Source organism: Achroia grisella, unplaced genomic scaffold (genome assembly GCF_030625045.1).
Source record: "Achroia grisella isolate CSIRO2021 unplaced genomic scaffold, CSIRO_AGI_Agris_v1 utg1360, whole genome shotgun sequence".
Classification (NCBI taxonomy): Eukaryota; Metazoa; Arthropoda; class Insecta; order Lepidoptera; family Pyralidae; genus Achroia; species Achroia grisella.
In genome coordinates, this window is record NW_026712626.1 from 1,168,014 (window position 1) to 1,193,856 (window position 25,843).

The 25,843-nt window shown below is 32.1% G+C and overlaps 1 protein-coding gene across 1 annotated transcript; it reads right to left on the reverse strand.

Annotated features, from left to right (window-relative positions):
• Positions 1 to 5,002: 5,002 nt before the first annotated feature.
• LOC131855309 (segmentation protein even-skipped) lies at positions 5,003 to 24,317 on the reverse strand. The gene is made up of 4 exons (XM_059206564.1): positions 23,848 to 24,317; positions 10,426 to 10,489; positions 10,017 to 10,149; positions 5,003 to 5,929 (listed from the first exon to the last, which is right to left on the reverse strand). Exons 1-4 carry the CDS (start codon positions 24,209 to 24,211, stop codon positions 5,603 to 5,605), a joined length of 888 nt encoding a protein of 295 aa, XP_059062547.1. The 5' UTR covers positions 24,212 to 24,317; the 3' UTR covers positions 5,003 to 5,602.
• Between the last annotated feature and the right edge of the window lie 1,526 nt (positions 24,318 to 25,843).

Sequence of the window (25,843 nt, forward strand, 5' to 3'; positions counted from 1 at the left end):
TTAGGGTAAACAACGTAAGGGTTTTTAGAAACTTTGAATGTCATATTAACTTCCTATTCCACGCTCTATTGGGTTGACTGGAAGAGATCTCTTTTAGAGATAAGTCCTCCTTTGTTAACATTAGTTGTAATTAATATACTTACAAATGTAATTAAGTGCAATAAATAATATTTATTAATTTACATTTAATAAATACACATCATAAAATATAAGTTGCATACTTCTAACTTTATCAATGACGATAATTCCATACGACGTTTGCCAACCCCTTATAACACTTTTTGTATTAAAAAGTACTATATGCCCTTTCTCAGGGTGTAGACTATCTATGTGCTAAATTTCATTGAAATCAGTTCAGTAGTCTTGGCGTGAAAGTTTTATTGTCTTGAACGTGGGAAGTTAATTAAGGTCCGTAGCATTATTGACCGTCCGTTCAGCGCTGTGTGAACGACGGGTGTGGACTGCAAGGATGCCAACCTTACAAGGATACTAGTATATGTAGCTCACTAGCTGTGCCCGCGACTTCGTCCGCGTGGAATAGTGACCTGGACCAAACGAAGAAAAAATATCTAATAATCTGACCCAAAAATCATATTTTTATTATAAAGGTTAATTATTAAAATCCATAAAAAAAATTAATCGTTCTACCTTCAAAAATGACGAATTATTATATAATACACACTTCCATCCGCTATTTTATTTTATCCCCTTGAGTAGTGGTAAAATTTTTACAAACTTTGAATGTCATATATATCTATCTATATTTAAGCAAAGGCCTAAAAAAGAAATTTCATATTTCTAGCTTTAAAAATGATCGTCATAAAGGCTATTTTAATTCTATACAATGTTTCATCTTCAGTTTCAAACCTTTACAACTCTGTTTTCGCATTAAAAACTGGCTTATCCCTGTCCTCAGAATCTAAACTATCTGTGTACTAAATTTCATGTAGTTTTGGCGTGAAAGGGCGGCATCAGACAGACAGAGTCACTTTCGCATCTATAATATTAGCACAGATAACATAATATTAGTAAGAAGGTAAGGATTATAAACCTATGTTATGAGGATATTTTCACCCTTTGCTGTGGCTACACAACTCTAAAACACGTCCTTCACCATCTCTAAGAATCTTGGTATTCTCGGTGTCGACATCTCTCACACAGTTGAGTTCTACTTCTTTCTCGAGGAATAGTTTGAGCTGGCATCCAATAAGCTCGGAATGCTCAATAGGGCGAACCGGTACTTCACAGCGGATGGATATAAAAAACCCTTATACTAGATTGTATTTTAATTGAGATGAGTTTTATTTTGTATGAGATTTTAACCCATAAAAATCGGTACTCTTTTTTACTACGATGTTGGCAAACAAGGGTACGACCTATCTGATGGTAAACGGTTACGGTAGCCTTTGGACGCTTGAAACATCAGAGGTGTTACACTCGTTGCCGACCCTTAAGAAAGTATACTGGGATTACCAGGTGGAAAGTCAATTTGAGCTATTGTATAAGTTTTTATATGAATTTTGATTTATCTGTACGAGGCTAAGTTTTTATGGTTGTTCTACTTCTTTCTCGAGGAAAAGTTTGAGCTGGCGTCCAATAAGCTCGGAATGCTCAATAGGGCGAACCGGTACATCACAGCGGATGAATATAAAAAAACCCTCATATTAGATTGTATTTTATTTGAGATGAGTTTAATTTTGTATGAGAATTTTGACCCATAAAAATCGGTACTCTTTTTTACTACGATGTTGGCAAACAAGGGTAAGTAGCCTATGTCCTTCCTCTGTGTCTATTGTGAGTTTTTATGAATTTTTATCTGTACGAGGTTTGTAGTATATTAGCTTCCAGGCGATAGTGTAATAGTATGTATAGTACGACCTCGATGATGCAGAGGTTTTGCAAACCTTTCCGTCGGTCGCAGGTTCGATCTTCATACTATACAAATATTTGTATTGAAAAAAACCGAGGATTAAAAACCGAGTACCTTGTGTATTTTGGTTCTTACATGTTGCTACTCTAACTTATACTAGTCATTATGACTATACATAAACGTGAATTACGTGACGTTAAATAAAGTGACTTATATTACATAAGTAAGTTTATGTAACGTCTCAGTGATTTAGTTATATATTTTACTAGCTGATCCGCCGTACTGCTTCTGTACACACTTATCACTATATATCGCCCAATTTACATAATATTTTTATTTTAATTATACCATATATGTTACTTCGATATATAAGCTATATTACTGTGAAGTTTCATCAAAATCTGTTCAGTAGTTTTTGCGTAAAAGAGTAACAAACATCCATCCATACTCACAAACTTTCACGTTTATAATATTAGTATAAGAATTAGTTATACATTTTATTTATGTATGTGTATTATATTTTGCTAGTTGATCCCGCAAACGTTGTTTCGCCATATAAATTTAAATCGCTAAAAAATAGGGGTTTATGCTAGAAGGGTAAAAATTTAGGTCTGTACTTTCAAATGCCACATTAATAAAAAATCGTCTAAAAAAATTAAAAAAAATAATAGGGATGGACAACCCTTATCGCTTAGGGGTATGAAAAATAAATAATAACCGATTTTCAGACCTACTGTATATGCATATAAAAAATTTAATAAAAATCGGTCAAGCCGTTTCGGAGGAGTATGGCAAACTAACATTGTGACACGGAATTTTATACATATACGACTATATGAACCTTACCTTTAATATTTCTATGTGTATGTATTATGTATGTATGTATTATCTATTTCTATTCTAGTGTGTCACCTACCTTTCCAAATTCAAAGTTTCGATCTCCCGGGTTGTCTGCAAGAGATAGGTTGCTTTAAGCGATAAGACCGCCTTTTGTTAATATAAAGTTCCTATTTTTTTTTATAATTCTGTGCACAATAAAGAGATATTATTATTATTTATTTATTTTATATTCTCGAATGCTTCGGTATTATAAATTACAATTACGGGTTAAACTGATCAAGTCATTTTAAATATCTTTAGTTAACTGTTTCCTGAATGTTTCTATTATTATTTTTTTTGTCTCGACTTTCGCCGGTAAACTTGGTATGTACGGGCCTAAGCCAAGTACACAACAATGTTCTATTTTTAGTTGAATATACTGTATATGTAATATTATTTTATCTGTTTTAGAAAATTTCTACAAACAGATCAGACTAACATTTATGTTATAATAAATGTTGGCCTAATCTGCCTGTAGAAATTTTCTAACAATGCGGCATGTGTTTAGAACTACATCCTTCTGTAGTTGGCGGTATATATTAGGGGGCAAGTTCAGGGTATTTATTTATTATTATGCTTCATTTTTACAGCTTTTGCTGTATTTTTTGACGCTTCGCAGTACGCGTGTGTGTGTGTGTATGTGTACTTATTGTGAACATTTTAATTTACGTGACTGATGTTATGTCATTTTCATTTAATTCTAGGAAAATTCTGACAGGTCTTCAGGTATTCAAAACAGCCTTTTGAAGGGTGGTGTAGTGTTTTTTTTAAATTGAATTGTTTCAGACCATGATGATATTACTATTATTATTGTACGTGTTTTACTACTATATCACAAACGTTGAATATACAACCCCATTCTCCTTCCGGCTGCAACCGACCGAGAAAATTCGAAAAGCAACCGGTCTTTAACATTACAGCACAGGCACAACGAGTGTTTAATTAATATATGTATACAACCTCTTTTGTCATTGTTATGTGCCAGTACGAGTATTAAGAAAAAAAAGAAAACAAAAGTAATTTTATTTGATCTGTCAAATTAATTAATGTGTGATTTTGAACAATACATCTAGATAAAACAAGATCAAGATTTTTCATTTAAGACAATTTATTTTTAAACAAGGAGTGAGGTTAATGAGAATGTAATTAATTCCCTAGTAAGATTTTCTGTAGACTATAGGATAGGTTTTTTCATGGAAGGTACATTAAAGAACAGGATCAGCAAAGAACACACGACACAGCTGCTATTTCTAACGTTTTTAGACTACAGTAACAGTCTACCAGCAGATGTTTTTTTGCCACCATATATACATTAAACATTATATATACATTACACCATATGTTACATTATAGTGTAAAAGATAATTCTAGAACGTTCTTTACCAAATCGAAACGGGTTGGTGTAAGGCGCTGCCGTGGCAGATTGCTGTGACCATAGAGACAATTAATATTTATAATATTATTACATATGTACATATTATTTATGTAGTCTATTCATTAATTCATACAGTAAGAGCTCTCGTCTGTGCAGCTTTGCCTTTGCCACTTTCCGCGATCTTCCATCATGCTCTTTAAAGTATATAATTTACAAGGTATTCACAATATGGGTCATTAGTATCCTGAAATAATGAAAATAAAACAAAAATACGAAAATTTTTATATAATAATTTATTTTATTCATCGTCTTTTTCATATTTTAAATGTAACTTTTTACAATATACTTACATTCTATTTATTTAATTATAACTGATTACAATCCGATACTATGAACACTAGGACTCCAATAGACATTAATTTAATTCATTTACAAAACATTTTTTACATATAATAAACAAAGAAAAAATATAAAAAAAATAATATCAGGCATATTGAGAATACATAGTAAACTTCTTGATAGGTATATATTTGGTTGCTGACAATTGACATTAGAATAAAACGGATTCTAATTTATTTTTTATTTTTATAGCTTGACATTTCTTTGCCTTATTTTCTGATTAATGTTTCATTTCTTTCATTCGACAGTGACAGTTCCAATTAAACAATAAATTATAAATAAATTGTGCATCTGTCAATTTCAAATAACAATTGCAACATTACATAATTGAATCACTACTCATTTGTTTTATCCATTACTATTGATAAATATTTTGTCTTATATTATGCATTTCATTCAAAATATTTTAACACAATTTAATCATCATTCATTGAAATAATAATGTCACAGACATATATTAAAAAAAACCATGTATGACTTCTTTACAATCAATTAAATTACCCGCCATATTGCCTCTCGTAGTGCAAAATTTAAAAAACGCATATCAGTTTATTGCACTAATGTAAATAAAATAATTACATTTAAACTTTGGTCTTATCTATATTAAAAATAAATTAAACCTATATTTACAAACAGCGATCATTATATTTCTGGAATTCAGTTGATGGATTTAAAAATAAATATAAACAGCCATCTTGCCGATGTTTTTTATAAACAAAATCGTTCAGAAATTTAAATATCGAAAATAGTTTCTGGTATTCCGAGCTCTAACCTCTTTTCAGATATGACAATTTTTCAGTATAGTTCCCAGCAAATAACAATAAAATATATAAAGCTTGCGCAGTAGACGCTTCTGTTCAAAACAATCACTGTGCAAATTGTCTGGTATCAAATTCGCAAAACGTGTTCAACCTATTTGCCGGATATCTATACTTTTTGACAAGAATTTAAATTTAAGTTTGGAATAACGGAGTCTTCTAAACAGTCGTTATTATTATGACCAGCATTCAATAAATTACTAAACAATAACATCTAATTTTAAACCATATTTACATACATACAAGATCTAAATTAAAAACTTATTTATCAACATTTATATTGAAATTAGGATATGTGGGCCTTAGAGATGATGCTTCGGCGTTGACGGGGGACGGAGGGGTTGGTGGAATGTATGGGTATCGGGGATAAGGGGGGTAGGGGTATGGGTAACCCGCGGGTAATAACTGAGGGTTGTGGAAGGGGGGGAGAAGAGCTGGCGATGGGTATCCATATGGTAGACCTACTGATGATGCAGCCGCTTGAAGAATGGATGCTGCGAATGCTGGGTCGCTGTAGACGGCTGCGTAAGGCCAAGCGACTGCTATACGTTGACGTTTATCTTTCATCCTACGGTTTTGGAACCACACCTGCAGACAAAGGAAAAAAAATATAAAGTTTTAACTTCACAAAAATGTATAGAAATTACATTACATTTTAGAAAAAAAGAGTTTGTTAACGCGACTCTATCTTTTTTAGCGCCAATTCAATTTTTATTAATAATACTTCCTTAATCTAAAGCATTTATAACCGTGTTAATTAGACAGTGTCATAGTCATTATTCTCATAAAGAGTATTCTGTCATACAGGTTAATACGAACATATCCGCAAACGTTCAATAGTTATAGAGAGCGGATTCCAACACAGCTGCCTTCGCACTCCATTGCTAATTAATTGCATATTTTCTAATATAACTGTGGCCTATCGTAAAATGTTGAGTAGATACACAGCGAGAAGTGTTTAAAGCCATCGAAAATCGTTAAACGCATAATGGAACGGTCCGCAGAACGAAACGCAACAAAGTGTGTAAACAGACTCTCAAAAGCCGCCATTGTTTGTTCGAACGACGTGTTAATTGGCGGGAATTTTGCAAACTCGGATGAGCAACTTCCTTTCGGACCATAGACATTATTAATATTTTTGTTTTTAAACAAGCAAAGACTTCTTTGCATACAGGTAAAGTAAGTTGTAAGGTATTGAAATTCTTTAAATGTCAAAGATGTTTTTGGATTTGAAAAAATAAGTTTTGTAATATTTTCGTCGAAGGTTTTATATGATAATCTAATCGAGCGATAATTAATATTCAAATAGACTGCGAAACATCAACTGTGTTTGCCATACGGAATTAGAAAATTTTATTGATATGTTATCTGGTGTTTATTGATGCCACTATAAAGATTCATCACAATAAACAAACATACCGAAAAGATTCTCCGTTTTATTGCTTATCAAATGGTAGCGGCGGTTTAATAGTTTTAATTGGTATAATCGCACCATAAAACAGATGCTCGGGTAATAGGGTTGGCACTCGCTAGTTTATAGTATTCATTGCTGATACTGATGGCATCATTTCTAGTATATGCCTCTTTCGATACTAATATATTTTAAATAATAAAAGCAAGAATCTATAAAAAAACTAATTTTATATTAAATGCTTGTAAATGATTCACAAGCATAAATTTCAACTCTCAACATATTTACATATAAAAAGGTTACTTAAATTTTAAAAATTCTGTCGGCGTCAGTGGTAAAATAGTGCATTATACTATTTTTTAAACAATTGTGCACAGCAAGAGTGTAGAAGAGACATGCTATGGTGTTAGAAAATATTTTTTTTTCAGTGAGTTCTTAAATATCCATGACTAATTGTAACCAGAATAAAATAAAATAAAATGTAGTGACAACCCTACAAGCCAGTCAACCAATGAAGTATTTTCATGCACTCGCCCACTAATGATGGCCGCCAAAGCGTTGAGAGCGTTTCGTTCTTTCGACATTAATGTTCATTAGCATTCCACAGCTACTGAATAATTCGACCGGTACCCTTTATTAATACATCGACAAATTAACGTGAATGTAAAAACCGAATAGGCCCATAAAAACACGTGTCGTTTTTTTATCTATGCCCTTGCGTTTCTTTTTATTTTAATTCGAAGTGATAATTGAGATTATGACCGGACAGCTGGCGCGCGAATTAGGAATTTTAAAATGGCGTACGCATACCAAGACATGAAGAATTCACTCGAAAAACACTTTTTGAATATGGAATGGTTTTTTTTATACAAAAACAAAAGTAATATTCCTAATTATGATCGAAAAACACTTTTTGAATATGGAATGGTTTTATTTATACAAAAACAAAAGTAATATTCCTAATTATGATAACGAAATGAACATTTATAAATTACAGAGACTTGCAAATGACTCCAGAATCATATAAATAATCGCGTCGTTGCGCAGTACCTAAAAGTTTTACATATGAAAACATATTTTGAATGCGCAAACTTCAATGTTTATGATTTTGTTCGAACGATTTCCCGGGAACATTATAATACAGTATTATAATATTTTTTTCTACTGCATGATTGTCCACTTTCGAAAGGCAAGTTATCACTATTTCGAACAACCCCTTTGTCTATGCTCCTCACATAGTTGTCGCGTGATTGTTGCAAATTAGCGACAAGTTATAAAGTGTTCGTGATGGAAATTATTGTATATCTAATTGAAGTATCATACCTATGAGTCGTATTCACTTAGCGAGTCAACACCAAAGACCTATAAAGCTGTAAATAGCTGTCGCATTCGTTTATAATAAAAAAATCTTTTTTTTTATATAACGTAATGCTTTATTTTTATTTATCAACCAGCGACCCGGCATCGCACGGATGGATTACAAACCTTTGAATTTCTACGCTTGTTCTATACTATAATACGCATGTACTGTATATATAAACCTTCCTCTTGAATCTGTCTATATATTGCTGAAAAATGTATTAAAATCCGTTGCGTAATTTAAAAGATATAAGCTAAAAGACTTTGTTCTTTACTATGTAAAGATATGGAATTTTGTACCCGCCTGTGCTAATGGTACACACTAGCGGAAGTGGATACCAATGGATAACCATAGATTGACCATGTGATGAGGGAATGACTTAAAATCAGAATATGTACTGTGAGGTCTATTATTGTTTCTGTTAATTTAGTACAGTATATGTACTGCCGACACGTAGTTTAAAAGGATTTTTTTAGTAAACAGTGTACGCTTATTTTTTAAATTGACGACCTTGATAGTCTAGCTATTTAGCACACTGCTGTAATCCATCCTATGGTTGCGGGTTCGATTCCTGGCATGACAAACATTTATATTCATAAGTACAATCGTTTGTATCACTCTGGGTGTTTTCTATGTACAATATGTATGTATTTACAAAAATATATATATATTTGTATGGGTTATCTAGTACCCATAACGCAAGCTTTAGTTAGCTTAACTTGGATCTAGATGGCGCTGTGTGAATTGTGAAAAAAGAAAAGTACGTAAGTAAACAGTGTACGCTTTGGAATGTATGTTTATGTGGTTTTTTTTTTCTAAATATTATTATTATTATGTCGGTTTATGTTTTGTAACAAGATGTAAGTACTGATCATGTCATATAAGTCATTCGATGGTCATATTACGAAAATGTTTTGCTGCCTCACTATAATTGAGTTGAGGCCGAGCATTCGGGTCGTGATGTGGGCGGTTGTGTAGAAACTAATGTTCTTTCAGGATATGCTAATGAGCTGATGACAAATTTTCAGTTGTACTAAAATGACTGCGTAGGATGATTATAAATAGTGTATAGGCATGGTATGTTGTAACTGAAATACCCACTTGTATGTTGAAAAATGATACATCGACTGTTTTTTTTTTAAACTATTTGTTTACAAGACAAACGTCATTTGGCCATACGAATTAATATATTAAATTATAAATATTGAGCTTAAGAATAGTGGTTGATGGTTAGGAGTATGAAAGTTAAGAGTTGTATTAATTTACAATGCTGGATTATTAATTAAATTATACAATAAAAATGTTTTGCCTAAAAAATAAAAATAAGTTTTTGGAGTAGGCCACCCTTATCTTTTAGGGGTAGGATTTTTTTAATAATAATATATCAGATGGGCCGTAATCTTTATAATATAAAAAACAACATACTTTCTAATTATTTACATTATTATGTTTAATTATTAAGATATACGCTGTTTAAAGTCGTATCAATATTATAAACGCTAAAGTTCGTGAATATGGATGGATGTTTGTTACTCTGAGGCAATAACTACTGAACGGATATTGATGAAACTATACAGTAATATACCATACATTAAAGAATAACACATGGACTATAATTTAAAAATATGTTATGTAAATTGAGTAATTGATAAATGTCCAGTAAGTGAGATGCAGGCATTGTTGCGGGGATCAGTATATATATATTTATTTATGTATATTCTAAAAAAATATCATAATATTATTTGCGCCGCCAAAAACTTATCTCTGCACAACTCATGGTTGCCTGGTAGAAAATGCCATTAGGTGTTAAGTCGGCCATATGTACTCTTTACTTATATATGACGTGCATTAAAGTTATTTAAATAAATAAGAAAAATATATAGTGTTTAATAAGTGATAAATACCTTTATTGTTGATTCTGGCAGTTGTAACTGAGCGGCCAGTTCGCACCGTCTCGGACGGGAGACGTAGTTCTCCTTCATGAACTCCTTCTCAAGCCTCGCCAGCTGTTCTCGAGTGAACGCCGTGCGATATCTCCTGTGGACATTTTTTTTATTAGACTCTATGTATTATTAACCAGGCCATTGTAATGCCTATTATAAGGTATATAGGACAACATATATAGGAGATCGGTCAGCTCATTGATTCATTATTTGAAAAATTCGTTATGATTTTATGCATTCTTAGACCTCAAAAGCTAAATAAAAGTTTTAATAATAAATACAAATAAGAAAAGAAATATTATTAAATTGAAAATATAAAATCAATTTAAAAAAGAAAGAATTACAATTCGTAACTTATTTTAATAGTTACCTTATATTGGGGTCAGGAGCGGATCCATTATTTGTCATTTGTTCCGACTGCGGACTAAGGGATTCTGCCAACAAAAAAAAACAAATTAATATTAATTGTTTATGGTAGGCAGTAACTGAAAACAATGACTGTATATACTGAGACCTTTTGCCTTTACCAGTAAAAGGAACACGGAACCTATAAAATTGTTTATGGTACAATACTTATTATGTTGCATTATACTTAACAACCATGCTAAAAATAAGTAAGTACCCGTTAAATAAATATAAGAAATAATTATTCTATTCCAAAAATATGGGTCAACGAACTTTTATGATTAAATAAATAAAACATGGCGTCGTTAATGATTCTTAATCTATGCTTCGTCCTTTTAAATTATGTGTAATTAAATTATAGAGTGTAACAAAGTTAAAATTCTAATTTATATTACACATAGATAAATATAGATCTATAACACGATAATAACATACATTTTCCATTATTTGATATTATTTCTCATAAAAACTAAACTATACCAAGAATAAAATACTTTTTTATGTAATGTTTTTCAACGGCAAAAGTATTAATGATATACAGCCTAAGAAATTTTTTTAGTAGTCAAGTCCTGGCATGAATGTAAATATATTATATGGCATATTAAAAATAGATTAAAACACGTTTCTGAGGACCGATTATCACTTATCTTTACATAAAAGCATTGCTTAAAGGGTTGTAAGTATAGGTACTTGAGGCGGCGTTGCTTTTCAATTTAACTCGTATTATCTTAATTACTGTTGTCTAGACATTAGCTACTTAAAACACTCAATATCATAATACTGTATTTTTCAGCCGACTTTAAAAAGAAAGCTCTCAAACAATAGCATTGTTTTTTTTTTCTTCAAAAATAATTTAATTTTTATATGCATTCTAATATATTATTATTAACTTTATACAATAATTTCATAATCGTCTTTTTCCAGTACACTATCGCTCATGCGATATGGAGATATAAACAAGAAGGATGACATAGAATCTCATTTGATGCTATTTTAAGCAACTTCAGGCTTCTTTTTAATTTTAGAAACACAATATATTTTTTCAATACAAACTATCAAACTGTATTAATAATACTTCTCCCAATAATGTTATCACAGTTACACCTCTCCCAGATGGAATCCAATCACTTCCCTCCATCCTTAGGTTGTCTGGAGAAGATCGCTTTTTAGTGATAAGGCCGCCCTTTGTTACCTCTTTGTCTTGTTTATTATTGTTTTAAACATGTATGTAATTGTACTCGTATTTTCTTTGAGAGGAACAATTATTCCATTAAGATCAACAAATCGTCTCAATTCACATGAAATACAATAGTTACTTAAGTAATAAAATAAATCAGTACAAAGCAGACCAGTCGCTACAAGCAGCGGTCGTTCACGAGTATAACGGGATGAGTCAGCCATCTTTAAAATATAAGCCGTAAGCGTAATCTTCGCCATTTTTATTATTCGTGGATTGGATTCCTCTTGTATCTCACATATGTATGTAGGTATATGCAGATTGTAATATCTTTATCTTTATATATAATATAGATTTCTATGTATTATCAGATATTTTCGAAAAATAGACATTTAAATAATAAAATTTTATAGTAATTAATATATCTGCTTGTAAAACTTCATTGTATATTCACAAAAGTCAATTCAATCGGTTTTTAAACGACTAATTATTTCATGAATCCAAGATTGAGTTGTCATAAAAAGAAAAAATCGAAAGGCACCGTTCGGGAACCAGTAGTCGGTAGGTGCTAATTGTACGCACCCAGCGTTTCAAAAGGAATACATTAACACAAGACAAACACAAATAAGCTATTGTCTAATTAAATATTTTCCCATGCTGTGTGTGTATGTGTTTTTTATCTGTATTTTCATTATAACCCTGGCCACAAAGAATACCGAACTCAGTAAATCGCCGCTCAATTTGAAAAAAGAGCGGCAACACCAAAACGGCCGACTTTACAAATCTGATTAGTCGCTGAAGTGGTTCTAAATTTAAAAAGGGACTGTATTGACACTGACAGTTAAAAAGTGTACTGAACACTTTCAAGTCACGTCCATTGTCTATGGTCTTAATGGCGGCGTGATTAAGACATTCGATACTAATTTCCCTCTCGGAGTAACTTGTTACGAATGTGATGTTAATTTTTGACTAATGTAAGTACAAACTATGAACGCGAATCATACGTACGATAAATGATCACTCCATAAAGAGTCATACATGATAATTTACCGCTAATAAAATTATTGTTTTTAAGGATACTTATGTAGTACACGTATTAAGGACATGATGTTATACTTATTTATAAATAACTTTGAAGCTAAACCTATATGAGTATAAATGAGCATTAGATTGAGACCAAGATATACCTGATGAGTATTTAATATTTACATATTTAGATCACTCTTGTCTATAAACTATGCTGTTTACTTAGGTACTAGTTTCGTCTTTGCTCGGATGACTATAATATTTGATTATCTACTTATATACTATCAGTATATTGATCTATTTAAGTAAAATTAATAATATTCTCAGGCCAATTCACACAGCTGCATCTAGATCCAAGTTAAGCTACCTAAAGCTTGTGTTATGGATACTAGACAACTAATACAAATACATAGATTTTTTTTTTTGTAAACACCCAAACCGTGTACCGGTTGGGTTGGGTGTAACAACCAAACTCGAGAATGTTTGTGCCGTGCGAGACCTCGAACCCGTGACTATCGGAAGTAAGGCCGTGTGCCAAACTGCTAGACCACCGAGGCCGTCAAAAATGTTGAAACTGAATAAGTTACTTGGATACTACTTTAGTATAAAACCTTTTGAAATTAAAAAGAATATTATGCACACAAAAAATAAAGGAGCATTTGTCATTTATTAAAGAGTCCATAAAACCTCATTGCACATTTGGCTGCATCAGGATGAAATGTTAACTTTTTTTTTAAAACGATTAATGTCGTCGCGTCTGTACCACTTGAGATCATGATTCGTTCCCATGCTGGGTGGCGACGGAACACTTAGAAATCAATTTGCAATAGTCTAGTCTGTCTTCCTTTCATCCTACATAGTTAAACATTTTATTTATCCAAGTTTTTGCTTAATTTTTTCATACTTCAAAAAGTCTCCAGCTGCTTATGGCGTGTGCTATTCAAAAAGGAAGCAAAAGCTTCCGTCATTGAGCGTTTTAAGTGTAACCGGTAGTATGATAACAACATTTATATTTTTGTCTATGCCTATTAAAATATATTAAAAAAAGTTGGTTACATAGATTCATATACAAATTATTTGGTTCTAAGTGACGCGCATCTCGGTTCCGTGTGAAACGGCTTCCGTAGTTCCACTTTTGAAATTCGTATTGGCGCCTTAGTCAAATGCATCTTTTTTATCGACTACCAGTAACATATTTTTTATATCTTTTAAGCAGAAGTGCTGTTTAAGAAGATGAGTTGTTGATGCACTATTTTCAATATTGATTATTACGATACCTACTTGATTATAGAGTTTAAAAAAACTTGTTATTTAGTATTTAAAATATTTAAAAAGTAATTAAAACATAGCTTTAATACTGACAATAAAGCTGTTTTGCTTTGACCCCTTTACTTTACCCGAAGACTTCCCAGAAGAACAGCTACAAAAAAAAACAAAAATAAAGCGATTTTAAGTTTCTTTTCACAATTAGTTATACAATATAACATGAATTCCATATTCAAAATTCATAAGATTTGATAAATTTGTTAACCATATCTATATATTATACATAGTGTTTATTTATTTAAAACAACTGATTTTGTATATATAATTCTACGTATGCGAGTAGGTACCTACTTTATAAATTTGAACGGACGAATTCACAGGCCGGTTACTTATTATGACAACATTATGTACAAATGTCGTGTAGTGTCGTTTTAGAGTCAATTTCGTAAGATTTGCCGATGTCTTTGTTTCACTGCGTGTTAATAAACTAGACAAATAACGAGGCGGCGTCATAATGCGTAAGGTCACATCGCATATCGAGTTTGTTCTATAAGTTTACTGTTATAATGAGTTTTAAGAAATATAAATGTATGAGGTAATTGTCTATGCTTTAAAATATTGTTTATATTTAGAAGCACATTCGTTTTTTTTTTTGTATTTATATTTTTTTTGTATCAGGTAAAAGTATGATTGTAAGTTCATTAATTTAGATATATATTTTTTAATAATTTATAGTATACGCAGGTTGTACTTCTCTTAATGTTTCGACCATGTTACATTACCGTGGTCACAAGCTGACTGGAGTAATTCTAAAAATTTACAAAATTCCAATAGAATAATATAATCGTAGAATAGAAGATCAGATAAACTTAATTTAAGTACTTTTGAATAGTCATCACAATTTTTTAAATCAGATCAGATCTCATTCGGAAAGCTATCTGGTCACATATAAAAATAATAGAAATAATAGCATTCCTACCTCAATTAATAGATACGGTAAACTGCAGTGCGCCTAATTAATCGTTGTTGAACATTTACAGCGTGCCAAATAGTCGGTAACCGATCGCCATACATTACCATTGATTATCGAGAATTGCTACCCCCGTGGCACGCGCCGGTAATTGTATTATCGTGTGTGGACCCCTTAATACTATTATATATGACCGTGCAATACTGGCTTAATATTATTGTCTATGACACGATTAACGGCAATCGTTTCGTTGATTTGAAATTAGAACGCTAGTAGTTTTATCGTTCTGTGTAACAACCTAGTATATTAATATCTAACTTTTTAAGGTTTTTCGTAAATAAGGAGTTGTAGGTATATTATTCCTTTACTTAATATTAAATGTTTTACACTTAATATTAAGTAAAGAAATAATGTGTAAAAGCGTGTAACTGTGTGTAAAATAATGTAATACAGATAAATTTATAGAGTTAAGTAGAGTGCTATGATATACATATTTAGTAACCATAGAGTAAATATCTCAATTCAAAGAATGATATTCAAACGTTTTATACCTTTTTAAATTATCTATTTAGTATCTACATGCGTTAGTACTGGTGTTATATATAAAATAATAACATCTACCTAATATCACATCAGTAACAAACAATAAAGAGAATCATGTCTAATAAATGGTCATTAAAGCAATTAGGTAGATATTATTATTTATATTATCTACAATAATATATGTGCATGTACATTATACAAGCATATTTTAATATAGCTGTTTAATTTATTTCCTTACACTTTCACTTTACGTCAAAGAAAATATTACAAACAACTCTATTGAAATCATAGTCTAATATTTATCTGTATCTCAATGGAATTAACTAATCTCCGTTATTCGAGGCAAAACATTTGCCGAACAATTATTCAATACAAAGCCAATTATACGGTGTCATCCCCCGGCACGCTCCCCTATACAATTTTCATAATAAAATCCGTATCTACTAGTCGGCAACGATGTAATGAAGATAAATATCTCAGTGGGGAGTTGACTGCAATAAAAACAAAATCACTTTAAGCCCAATTGACAAGACTTAACCTATTACACTCCCCCGCCGTTCCGGCCGATTGTTTGCCCAATTAAAAATGGCGAATCTGTCAAATTGTGGCGGGAAAACACACCCGCACGTTGACATTTTACTTCTTCTATATTGTCTATGGATAATAGATTCTCGCTCCGTTTAACAGTAGCAACATCTGTTTAAATTGGCCAATTCTCATTATGTAATTGAACAGATAAATTACTACTGCATTTTCGATGCACAATTAATCTAAACTGAGTACTAACTTTAATTTTATAGTTAACAAGCTGACCCCGCAAACATTGTTTTGCTATATAAATTAAAATCTGTAACGGACGAACATACGTACCTATACATTTCGGTGTTACAAATCGCAATTAAAAAATAGAGGTTGATAGTAGACGAGTGAATATTTGAGGTTGTAAGTATATATTTTTATTATATAAATATTGTGTCAATAAAATTTAATAATTTTATAACATATTAAGGATGTACAATACTTACATAACTTTGGGATATAAAAAACAGATAATAGCCGATTCACAGACCTACTGAATATGCATATAAAATTTCATAAATATTTAGCTGTACATGCTACTTCGTCCGCATGGAATTATTTAACTTTATTTTGTTAAATTAAAAGTTTTTTAAAATAAAGGTAGCCTAACTTACTCCTTATTACATCAGCTACCTGCCTAAAAAAGTCCCGTTAAAATCGGTCCAGCCATTTCAGAGATTAGCCGGAACAAACAGACAGACAGACAAAAATTGTAAAAAATGTTATTTTGACACCAAAATATATTTACATTCATATGCTACATGCATATGAAAATAAATACAGTAAAAAACGGTTATTTCAATATTACAAACAGACACTCCAATTTTATATAGGTATATGTATAGATATCTATGTATAGATTAAATCGATATAAACCAGAAATTAATCCAAGAGACGTCGATAAATATACCTCTGAGGGGGGGAAGGAGATTGTTAATAATTGGCCTGATGACTTGCTTCCTAGCAATGTACCATTCCAGGCGGTCCCTCTGGAAACCATCGCGATAAATTCTTGGTAAATTTGTCACGATGGGCTAACTGGCCTCAATGATCCTCCATTGGTGCCCCGCCAGCGTAAACCATTGGCGCAAATGGCCGTTGGGTGGCACCATCCATAAAAAAATATACCTCTGATTACCCCATCTGGGTTTACCGCCGTGATGGTATATTGTTATTGGTAACAGAAACATTTTTACTAATTATTTGTTATAATATTTTATAACCGACCCTATGCAAGCACCTAACGGTACAGTCGATCACATTAAACCCCAATAAACTGTAAGTATTGTAAGTAGAAATTCCGACAAAAGATCTCACCTACAGAACTAAACGATTTTATATTTTTAGTGCTCGACCCACAAAAGCGTCGGCACACCTCAAAGTAGTTGTAAAAAGGTTGTAATTGCTTTAAAATTTATACAAAGAACAAATTATCTATAAATGTATACTCGTAATCGTGATTTGTATCTTAAGTAATGAGGTATTAAGGCCGAAAATGCAATGATTGTTAAGAAGTTAAGGGCAATATAAGCTGCGAAAATATTTGTTTGTGTTTTTTTTTATCATAACAGCACTCAGTAGGTGATCTTGACTTATAGTGGCCGAGTTATTATTAACTTTTGGTTACCTACAACTTTTTTTGGTGCACCCTCCTGCGCTTAAGCTTGCGGGGCACCAGAGGAGGATGATAAGATAAGCAGGTGGTCAGGTCAGTCAGCCATCATTTTGACAAATTCACTAGCAACTTATCAAGATGGTTTCCAGGAGGCACCTTTGCACCTTGAAGTTTTTGAGATTGTAGGGGCCAATATATGGATCTACTGAGCCGATTTTGACACTATAGGCTATATAGCATCACGCTACGAGCAATAGGAGCGGAGCTGCAATGAAAAATGTTGCAAAAACGAGGAAAATGTACTTACTATACGAGTATTACGATATATCAATTAATAGTTATTATATATATGAGTGAGCATTGTTTTGTTCTATTCTATTGTATTTTATTTATAGGCTTTCTTCCTCTACGGGATATCGGATTGGCACCGGTGGAGGATTATACGATAACCATGATAGTGAGGTCAGTTAGTCCATCGTGGCGATTCACTAGGAATTAACGGCGATGTATGATGATGAAATCATATTGTTTATTGAATACCTAAAGTACAAAAATCAGTCGAGTAAAATCCTTCTTAAATTCTTCTTCTCTTCTTTCCATAAGACTAATAACAAAAATACTGATATATGTCTGTTTATTCGTTATAGAATGGCTGATCGAATCTTAATCAAATTTTAAGTAAAGTTAGATTGCATCATGCGACAGTCATAGTCTATTTATTATCTCAAAAAAAAAAAGCAGACAAAATAGCGACTAACGCCTAGTGTTAGTTTACATTGATGTTATCTAAATATCGCTGACTAACCTTTGCTCTTGGGTGACGATGGTGGTGTATTCTGCACTGTTATATCACTGAATATATGAGATTTTGATAACAAGTCCACCGATAATGGCTCATGTAAAGATTTATGTTCTATGGCATAATTCCTAAACGCTTCCATGTTAAAAAAAAAAGTAAATCGAACACAAGTTTAAAAAAGTCTAGCACAATACTTAAAGTTCTTTTGCCTAAAAAAGTAAACACTGGCCATAGACAAGGAGCCTTTACTGCGAATCAGAAAAGTATACTGAACTGTCAGTAGAAGACAGTTTGTTTTCGTTGTGCCCGTAGCCGCCTCGTACTAAAAATCCATAATGTCCCAGCCAATAACGTTCGCCCGTTTTCATCCCCACCAATCAGGGCGGGGCTCGATAATCATCTACCATCTCTTTCACTCATGAGCTTTTCTGTTACGAGCTCATTTCGCTGAAACTGAGTTAGGTTAGCGTCACATTCAGCCTTTTTACAGACATCGTACAAAAAGAAGTTGAGTTTATGTAATAATTTTCTAAGTTATTAACCCTTTCTATAGTTTTTGTTTGTCCTTTATGTAATAGTAATTACGTGATTTAAAAATATGTATTTACTTAGTCATACTAGTTGAATTTTTTTTCTCTTAAAGATGCTAAGGTTTCCTAAGGGTCGGTAACGTACACATGACACCTCTGGTGTTTCAGGCGTCCATAGGTTACAGTAACCGTTTACCATCAGCTGGGCCGTATGCTTCATTACCACCATCGTAGTATGTAAACCACAAATATCGTATCAATTAGCGAGCAGGAGACACTTGAATGTACCTACTCTATAACTACAAGTTTATTAATAAAATTTGCATGCCTACAGAAAAAAGGCATATTACAGCGCAGCCTACAAATGTCACTGGGGCTTAATTGTTATGTGTATATCTGTTTATAACGCGAATAAATGACTTACTTACTTAAAAAACATTATAAAGCTTAATATTGACACTGATCTTCTATAATAATACACTATTATCACATAATATGTACATTCATTTACAGTAACTGGATTCAATATATTGTTCATAACTTCATAATATATTTTATGATACCAATAAATATATTAATGGCTGAATACAATAGCTGTTTGTTTGAACATTCGCAATTATTGTTAAACGATTACAATGTAACTATATCTATTGAAACTTTACTTCCTGTAAGTACAACACTCGAGTCTCATATTCATAGGTAGATAACCTACCCTAGTGACGATTTTTACAAATAACAAATAACCCCCTCCGAACGATCCCCCGTCCAATTCGAACGGGGATCGAAATTACGACGCTCTGAGCCAAGCTTCGAACCCCAAGCAGTGCCCTCAGATTAAAGCGTATCCATCAGGCGGGAGTTGAACTTCAGCCATTCCATAAGTGCTTCCACGGGTTTGGAGGCGGACAACATCATTAGAGTAGTCCGAAAAAAAAAACTTACGGCAGATCTGATGGTCAATGTAACAGTTTATGAAGGAAGCTAACTGATGGAAATTATTCATATAATAGAGGACAGAGGTACCTATACGCATTTTGTGCAGATACTACTTACAGTGTATTAAGAATATTTTTAAAATGTATGATGGCTTTGGTAGTCTTGAAGTTCACCACACCGTTTTGATTAGATATAAGTAAAAATGAGTGTCCTTATTCGCCAACAAACTGCAAAGCAGTTTGGCGATAATTGTAAAAACAAATTGTGTATATGTAATACTTATAAATAAATAAAAAAAAAAAGCTTCCAATAGTCGCGGATTTGATTCCGCGCATGGTACACATTAGTATTCATAAGTATTATTGTTCACATTACCTACGTATGTATTAAAAAGTGTAGGTACGTAAGTATTATAAATTATCTAGTACCTATAACACAAACTGTATAATACAACTGTTTAGGATTAGATGGCATTGTGTGAATTATCGATACAACGAAAATATAGATAGGTCACTCTACATAAACGTGTAGTCTTAAAATTAAAAAAAAAATCATTTACATACAGGTAAATTCCGATCCATATTGAGAAGCGTGTCCTTTTATAGTCGGTAAAAAAATACATAATTGTCATTCTGCGAGTTAAGTCATTGATGCAACTCCCAGTGTATCACTGACATTAAATTTTAATCACGGCCCGCTCATTCTGTTTTAATACAGCCCGCCGCGCAGTTCACATCATGGGCTTTTATTACTCGGGTACAAGTTATTAATACCCCATAACAGGACGTGGATACCTATCTACTATATTGGGTTGATAAAGCATTATTTCATGTATCCAATTATTATAGATATACTGTTATAACTAGTGGCTCGCCCTGACTTTGCTCGTAACATGTTAACCTAACATATAGTCTGTCTCTTTCTGAAATAATGTAAGTTTATTATTTATAATGTTGGTATAACACTTCTTACCTGAATGTAAATATTTTATCTGTGGTAGGTATAGCCTAGCTCATCCTGGTTTATTACTGTCGCAGAATACCTACTATGAAACTATCGACCCGGTTTTGTACAGGCGCAATCATTTAAGGTATATCTCTTATTGTACTAATATTATAAATGCAAAAATGAATGTCTGGCTGTTTAATCTCTTTTAAAAAAAATGAAATTAAATCTCTTCAAATAAAATTTTAGGTCAATGTATAAGTATCAATCTATGTTAGATTGATACTTATACATTGACATAAAAAAAAGTCGAAATCGCGGAAACGGCAAATGAATATACGTGAAATATAGACAGTAATATGGCAAAATTAAAGTCTCTAATAGACATAATTATGTAATTCATAGAACTATTACGTATACAACAAAAATGCGGGAGCAATAATAACAAATAATTTAATATGTTGGCCATCCCACAGACCTTGTATACACAAACGGTTATAAAAGAGAAATTTCCTGCTTACAATCTCAGTGGCCACAAAAGACCACTCTATAATTGAGCAAAGACAAAACTCTGTTGCCAAAACTTAGTACAAAAGAGAACAGACTTATTGTTTACAAACTTTTGTAGTCTGTGCCTTTCTGGCGCGCTATTGTTTTGCCGCCAAAACGTCATGCTGAGAAATAATAAAATGGCCGACAATTGGATTGTAACAAATACAGTAGTAAATGTTTTGTCAATAAATTGCTACCGTTTCGAATGATAATTTGTCAAAATTATAGCGTTACGACTACCCTTTGGAATTTTATTGAGCAGTTATTCTGAGTAGTTAGGATGTTGTAACTTATTTGCAAAGAAACTGGTCGTATTTTACACCAGATAACCTGCAAGTTGTTTTGCCATATAATTCAATATCGATTTTAAACAATATGAGTTGATGATAGAAAGGTAAGGGGTAGGTAGCCCACGCCAAAAATAGATTTTTATATTTTTTAACAAAAACATTTTTATTTGTATTTTGAATTTAAATATGGATACAATACATACCTACAAGACTAAATTTTTTACCAACCCCTTGCCTTCCTTATCTACCCTTCCACTATCAAACCAAATTGTTAAAAATATATAACAACCTATTCTCAGATTTATTGATAATAGATTCTTGAAATAATGGCAACTCTTGACAACTTTGTGTCATTATTAATTTTCATCATATCTGTACTAAATATATGGTAATGATGATCAAAAAGATATTTAAAAAAGACTGTCTGTTTTGCTTATCTCTGAAACGACAGGATCAATTTTGACCGGATTTTCACTCGCAGATGGCTAATGTTATAAGGAGCAAGCTAGGGTACATTTATTTTAGACACAAGTTACTAGACATAAAATATGAGAATATTTTGTACTATGGTTCTACCACCAGAGAGTAATCAGCCGGAAGCGAAAAAAAATCTAAAGAGGTAGTCATCTAAAGTTTAGTCTTTAATTGACGACCGAATTTTAAATTTCGAACTCGTAACTTTTAGCGTTGAAGTCGCATGGTACACCACTGGGTCATTAAAATATGAGATAATAAATAATATTATGAAAAATGAACATTTATCTAACGTTAACATTAACTAACCGTTAACTTCCCATAAAACAAAACGAAATTGAGAAAAGCGCAAACATCAAAAGTGCCGACGGCGCGGGATCCAGTCGGTCCCTTTGAGTAAGTTAACAATAACGCAAAACAATTCAACTTATGACTTGACCGTCCATATTTACCGCTACGTGATAAACGTTTATTGTGTTAAGCAGAGCCGTTAAGATTTGACTTTATTATTGGCGCCATAAAACTATTAAACACCTACTTAGCAATTTAACATTTTGTATACAAAATCTCAGTTGTTCATTTTGTTAGAAATCATTCGTTTTAATATGAAATCAAATCAAAAACAATTTATCCATACATATAGCACATTTTAGCCATTATATGTGTTGTTAACCAGGTCTTGACAAGAATAATTTTATGGTAAATGAATGTATTTACTTTTCTCGAAGTATTAAGACCCGGTTAACAATATAAATACCTAATTATATTAAACAATGAAGCTTATAAATTTTAGCCGCTATGAACGTTAAGTTTTTGTATTATAATTTTTTGCCTACCAACCAGTTTAGTGACAGATTGAATTGAGAATAACTAGCAGAAAACTGCACTGATTTGTTTTTTTTTAAGTAAATTATTAATGGAACTGGCAGCTATGTCATAAGAGGAATGTTTTTCTCTTAATGACTTAACATCCAATCATGTTTTTGGCATCTATTTGTCAAAAACATAGTAACTAATTAACAGTACCTAAGTAAGAGTTGGTACCGCCATTATGAGAATTGAACCAAAATTTAATATAAATATGTAATAACCGATAGATAATACCTTTAAAAAAGAATCCTTTAAAACATCAAACAAGTATGGTTTGCACATGGAAATAAAACCTTTTATAGTTCACCCTGGAAACCTTCACGGCTATTTTCTGATGACTTCGCCATGACGGACTAAGTGACCTAATTTCACTCATTATTCACTTATCTTATCAGCTTCCACTGGTGCCCCGCCAGCGTGTACTGTTAGTGCAGACCGGTGCATGATATCATTATCATATTATAACAAAGTTTTAATATTAATAGTGCAACAATAATAATACGCAAACAATTGCTTGCATATACTTATGTCATGCTAAAAAACATGGTATTCCAGTTTTATATAAAATATTTACTTCCTAGTAGGTAAATCACCTTTATTTATTGATAATCGATAAATTTGGATAGAGCATGTTCCATACTGTGACTATGCAGTAGATACCTATAAATTATTGAGTTTACTTACACATTTCGATTTTTCATAACAATCAATTGAGCAATCTTTATGTAAATCGACTAATAAAGAATTAAATCGAGTAGGTAGCGCCATGCCATCTCTATATAAGTTATATTTCTATAAAAATATATTAGACTCACCGTGCGGCCTATCGTCCACGCTATCGCTGTCGACTTCGCTCCTCACGCTACCTGGACTCGCCCTCTTCAAATCCTCAGAACCCTGTCTCTGTTCATTCTGGAATCCATTCATCATCCTCTTGTCATACGACATGAAAAATGGAAAATTCGGCACTCGATTCTGTTGGAAATAATAACCCATTTTCCCATCCCTAACTTTAACTTCTTCATCTTCAGAATGATCGTTATTGCCTGCGTAATCCTGCGATATTGTGTTCTCTATATCAATGTCTGGCGATCGTCTGTCATTCAATCCAACTATTGATTCGATTGAAAAGTTTTTCGATGGTATTTTCGTCTGCATTTTACTAAGCTCCGAATCCATCACTAATATAATCACAGCACTAACAGTCACTGGCCACTAATGTTTATATTTTTTCTTTTTTAAATACGCGCTAATATTGTAAATGGAATGTATTCGTATTTGGAACGTCCGGATGTCAGTTCAGTACTGAGATTTGTGCAGAAGTTGTATGGGTTTAGTGCGACCACGCCTCTTGCGTGAAGGGGAGTAGACGCTGGCTTATAATATTAACCGTACGTTACTTTCAACTTTATTTTTTAACGCTTAAGATTCAATGTACCATAATATAATATAAAATGTTAGGAAAGATACAAATCAGATATACACTTTTAGACCTAGTGGACATGATTATACGATATGTTTTTCATTGTAAATCACATTTACAATAATTGAGTGATCACAACAATGATTGCGAGTTGACAAAGGAATATTTCCTAATCACTGATTAAAATTTTTAAACATAGAATCTTGTCGATTTTTTAAGTATAGTAACAAATAACCAATATGCAATGTATAAATAAATACGACCATATACATATGCCAGGAAAAATATACCTAGACAATTTCAAAAGAGTTAGTTATTACGCTAATAAAAGCTTATATTACGTAACAAAAACGAACAGATTTTACTTAAATGTCGTTTAACTAAAATTAATAATTCGTTTTATGGTAATGGTATCTAAGGTTCTAAATCTACCTGAAAAAAGATTCAAATGTCGTTTAAAACACTTTCTTTATATATAAGCATATTATAAAGTTGAAGAGTTCTTTAGCGATAATAATGTTTTTGTAGATAAACTTAAAATTCGTAGCACAGACAGTATTATCTGATTGCACTAAGAATGATTGCGAAGCCGTTTCTATGTTAACTATCGCATGCCTCTTACTTGTTATTCTGCAACTATTTATATTAAAAAAACATCTATTGAAAAGAGCAACATAGAAGTTTCTTGCTCATTTTTCTTATGATGAGTCAGCGTTCCGAATGAGTGGTAGAATAAAAAATATGACTGTTCAAATGTGCTTGTACTGAGTTTATTTGAATAAAGATTATTTCTATTTCTACGAAATCTCTATTCACTCTGTTTTTACAAGTATGTCAACCAGATAGTTTCTTATCCTAGATGATTTCGTGTGTACCGAAATTAGCATTAACCAATATTGTCTCTAATTTTAGTGTTGTATCTAGAGCTAGTACCTACTTAATTAAAATAAAAGACTTTTATTTATTTTGACTTAACTCCTGATGGCTTTGTCTAGCAGTCAACCGTCGCGTTGATGAAATAAGACATAAAATAGATTAATAGAGAAAAATAATATAGATACCTACCTATATATCTAGATGGCTGGCTCTCCCGCTATAGCTACTCATGAACGGGTACTGCTTATAGAAACTGATCTGCGCTGATTTCTATGACAAATTTATTTTATTACTCAACTGGCAGTTATTGTTCACACATAATTCAAACAACATGTATTTAAAAGCGCAACACGCAAGTTTTTACTCATTCATCTTGTAATTAAGCTATGTTCGGAATGAGTGGTAGATAATAATAAAAATATGATTATTCAGCTTGTATTAAGTTTATTTGAAAGATTATTTCTTTTTCTATTTTTCTTTATTTATAACTATATGGCAATAACGATTACACA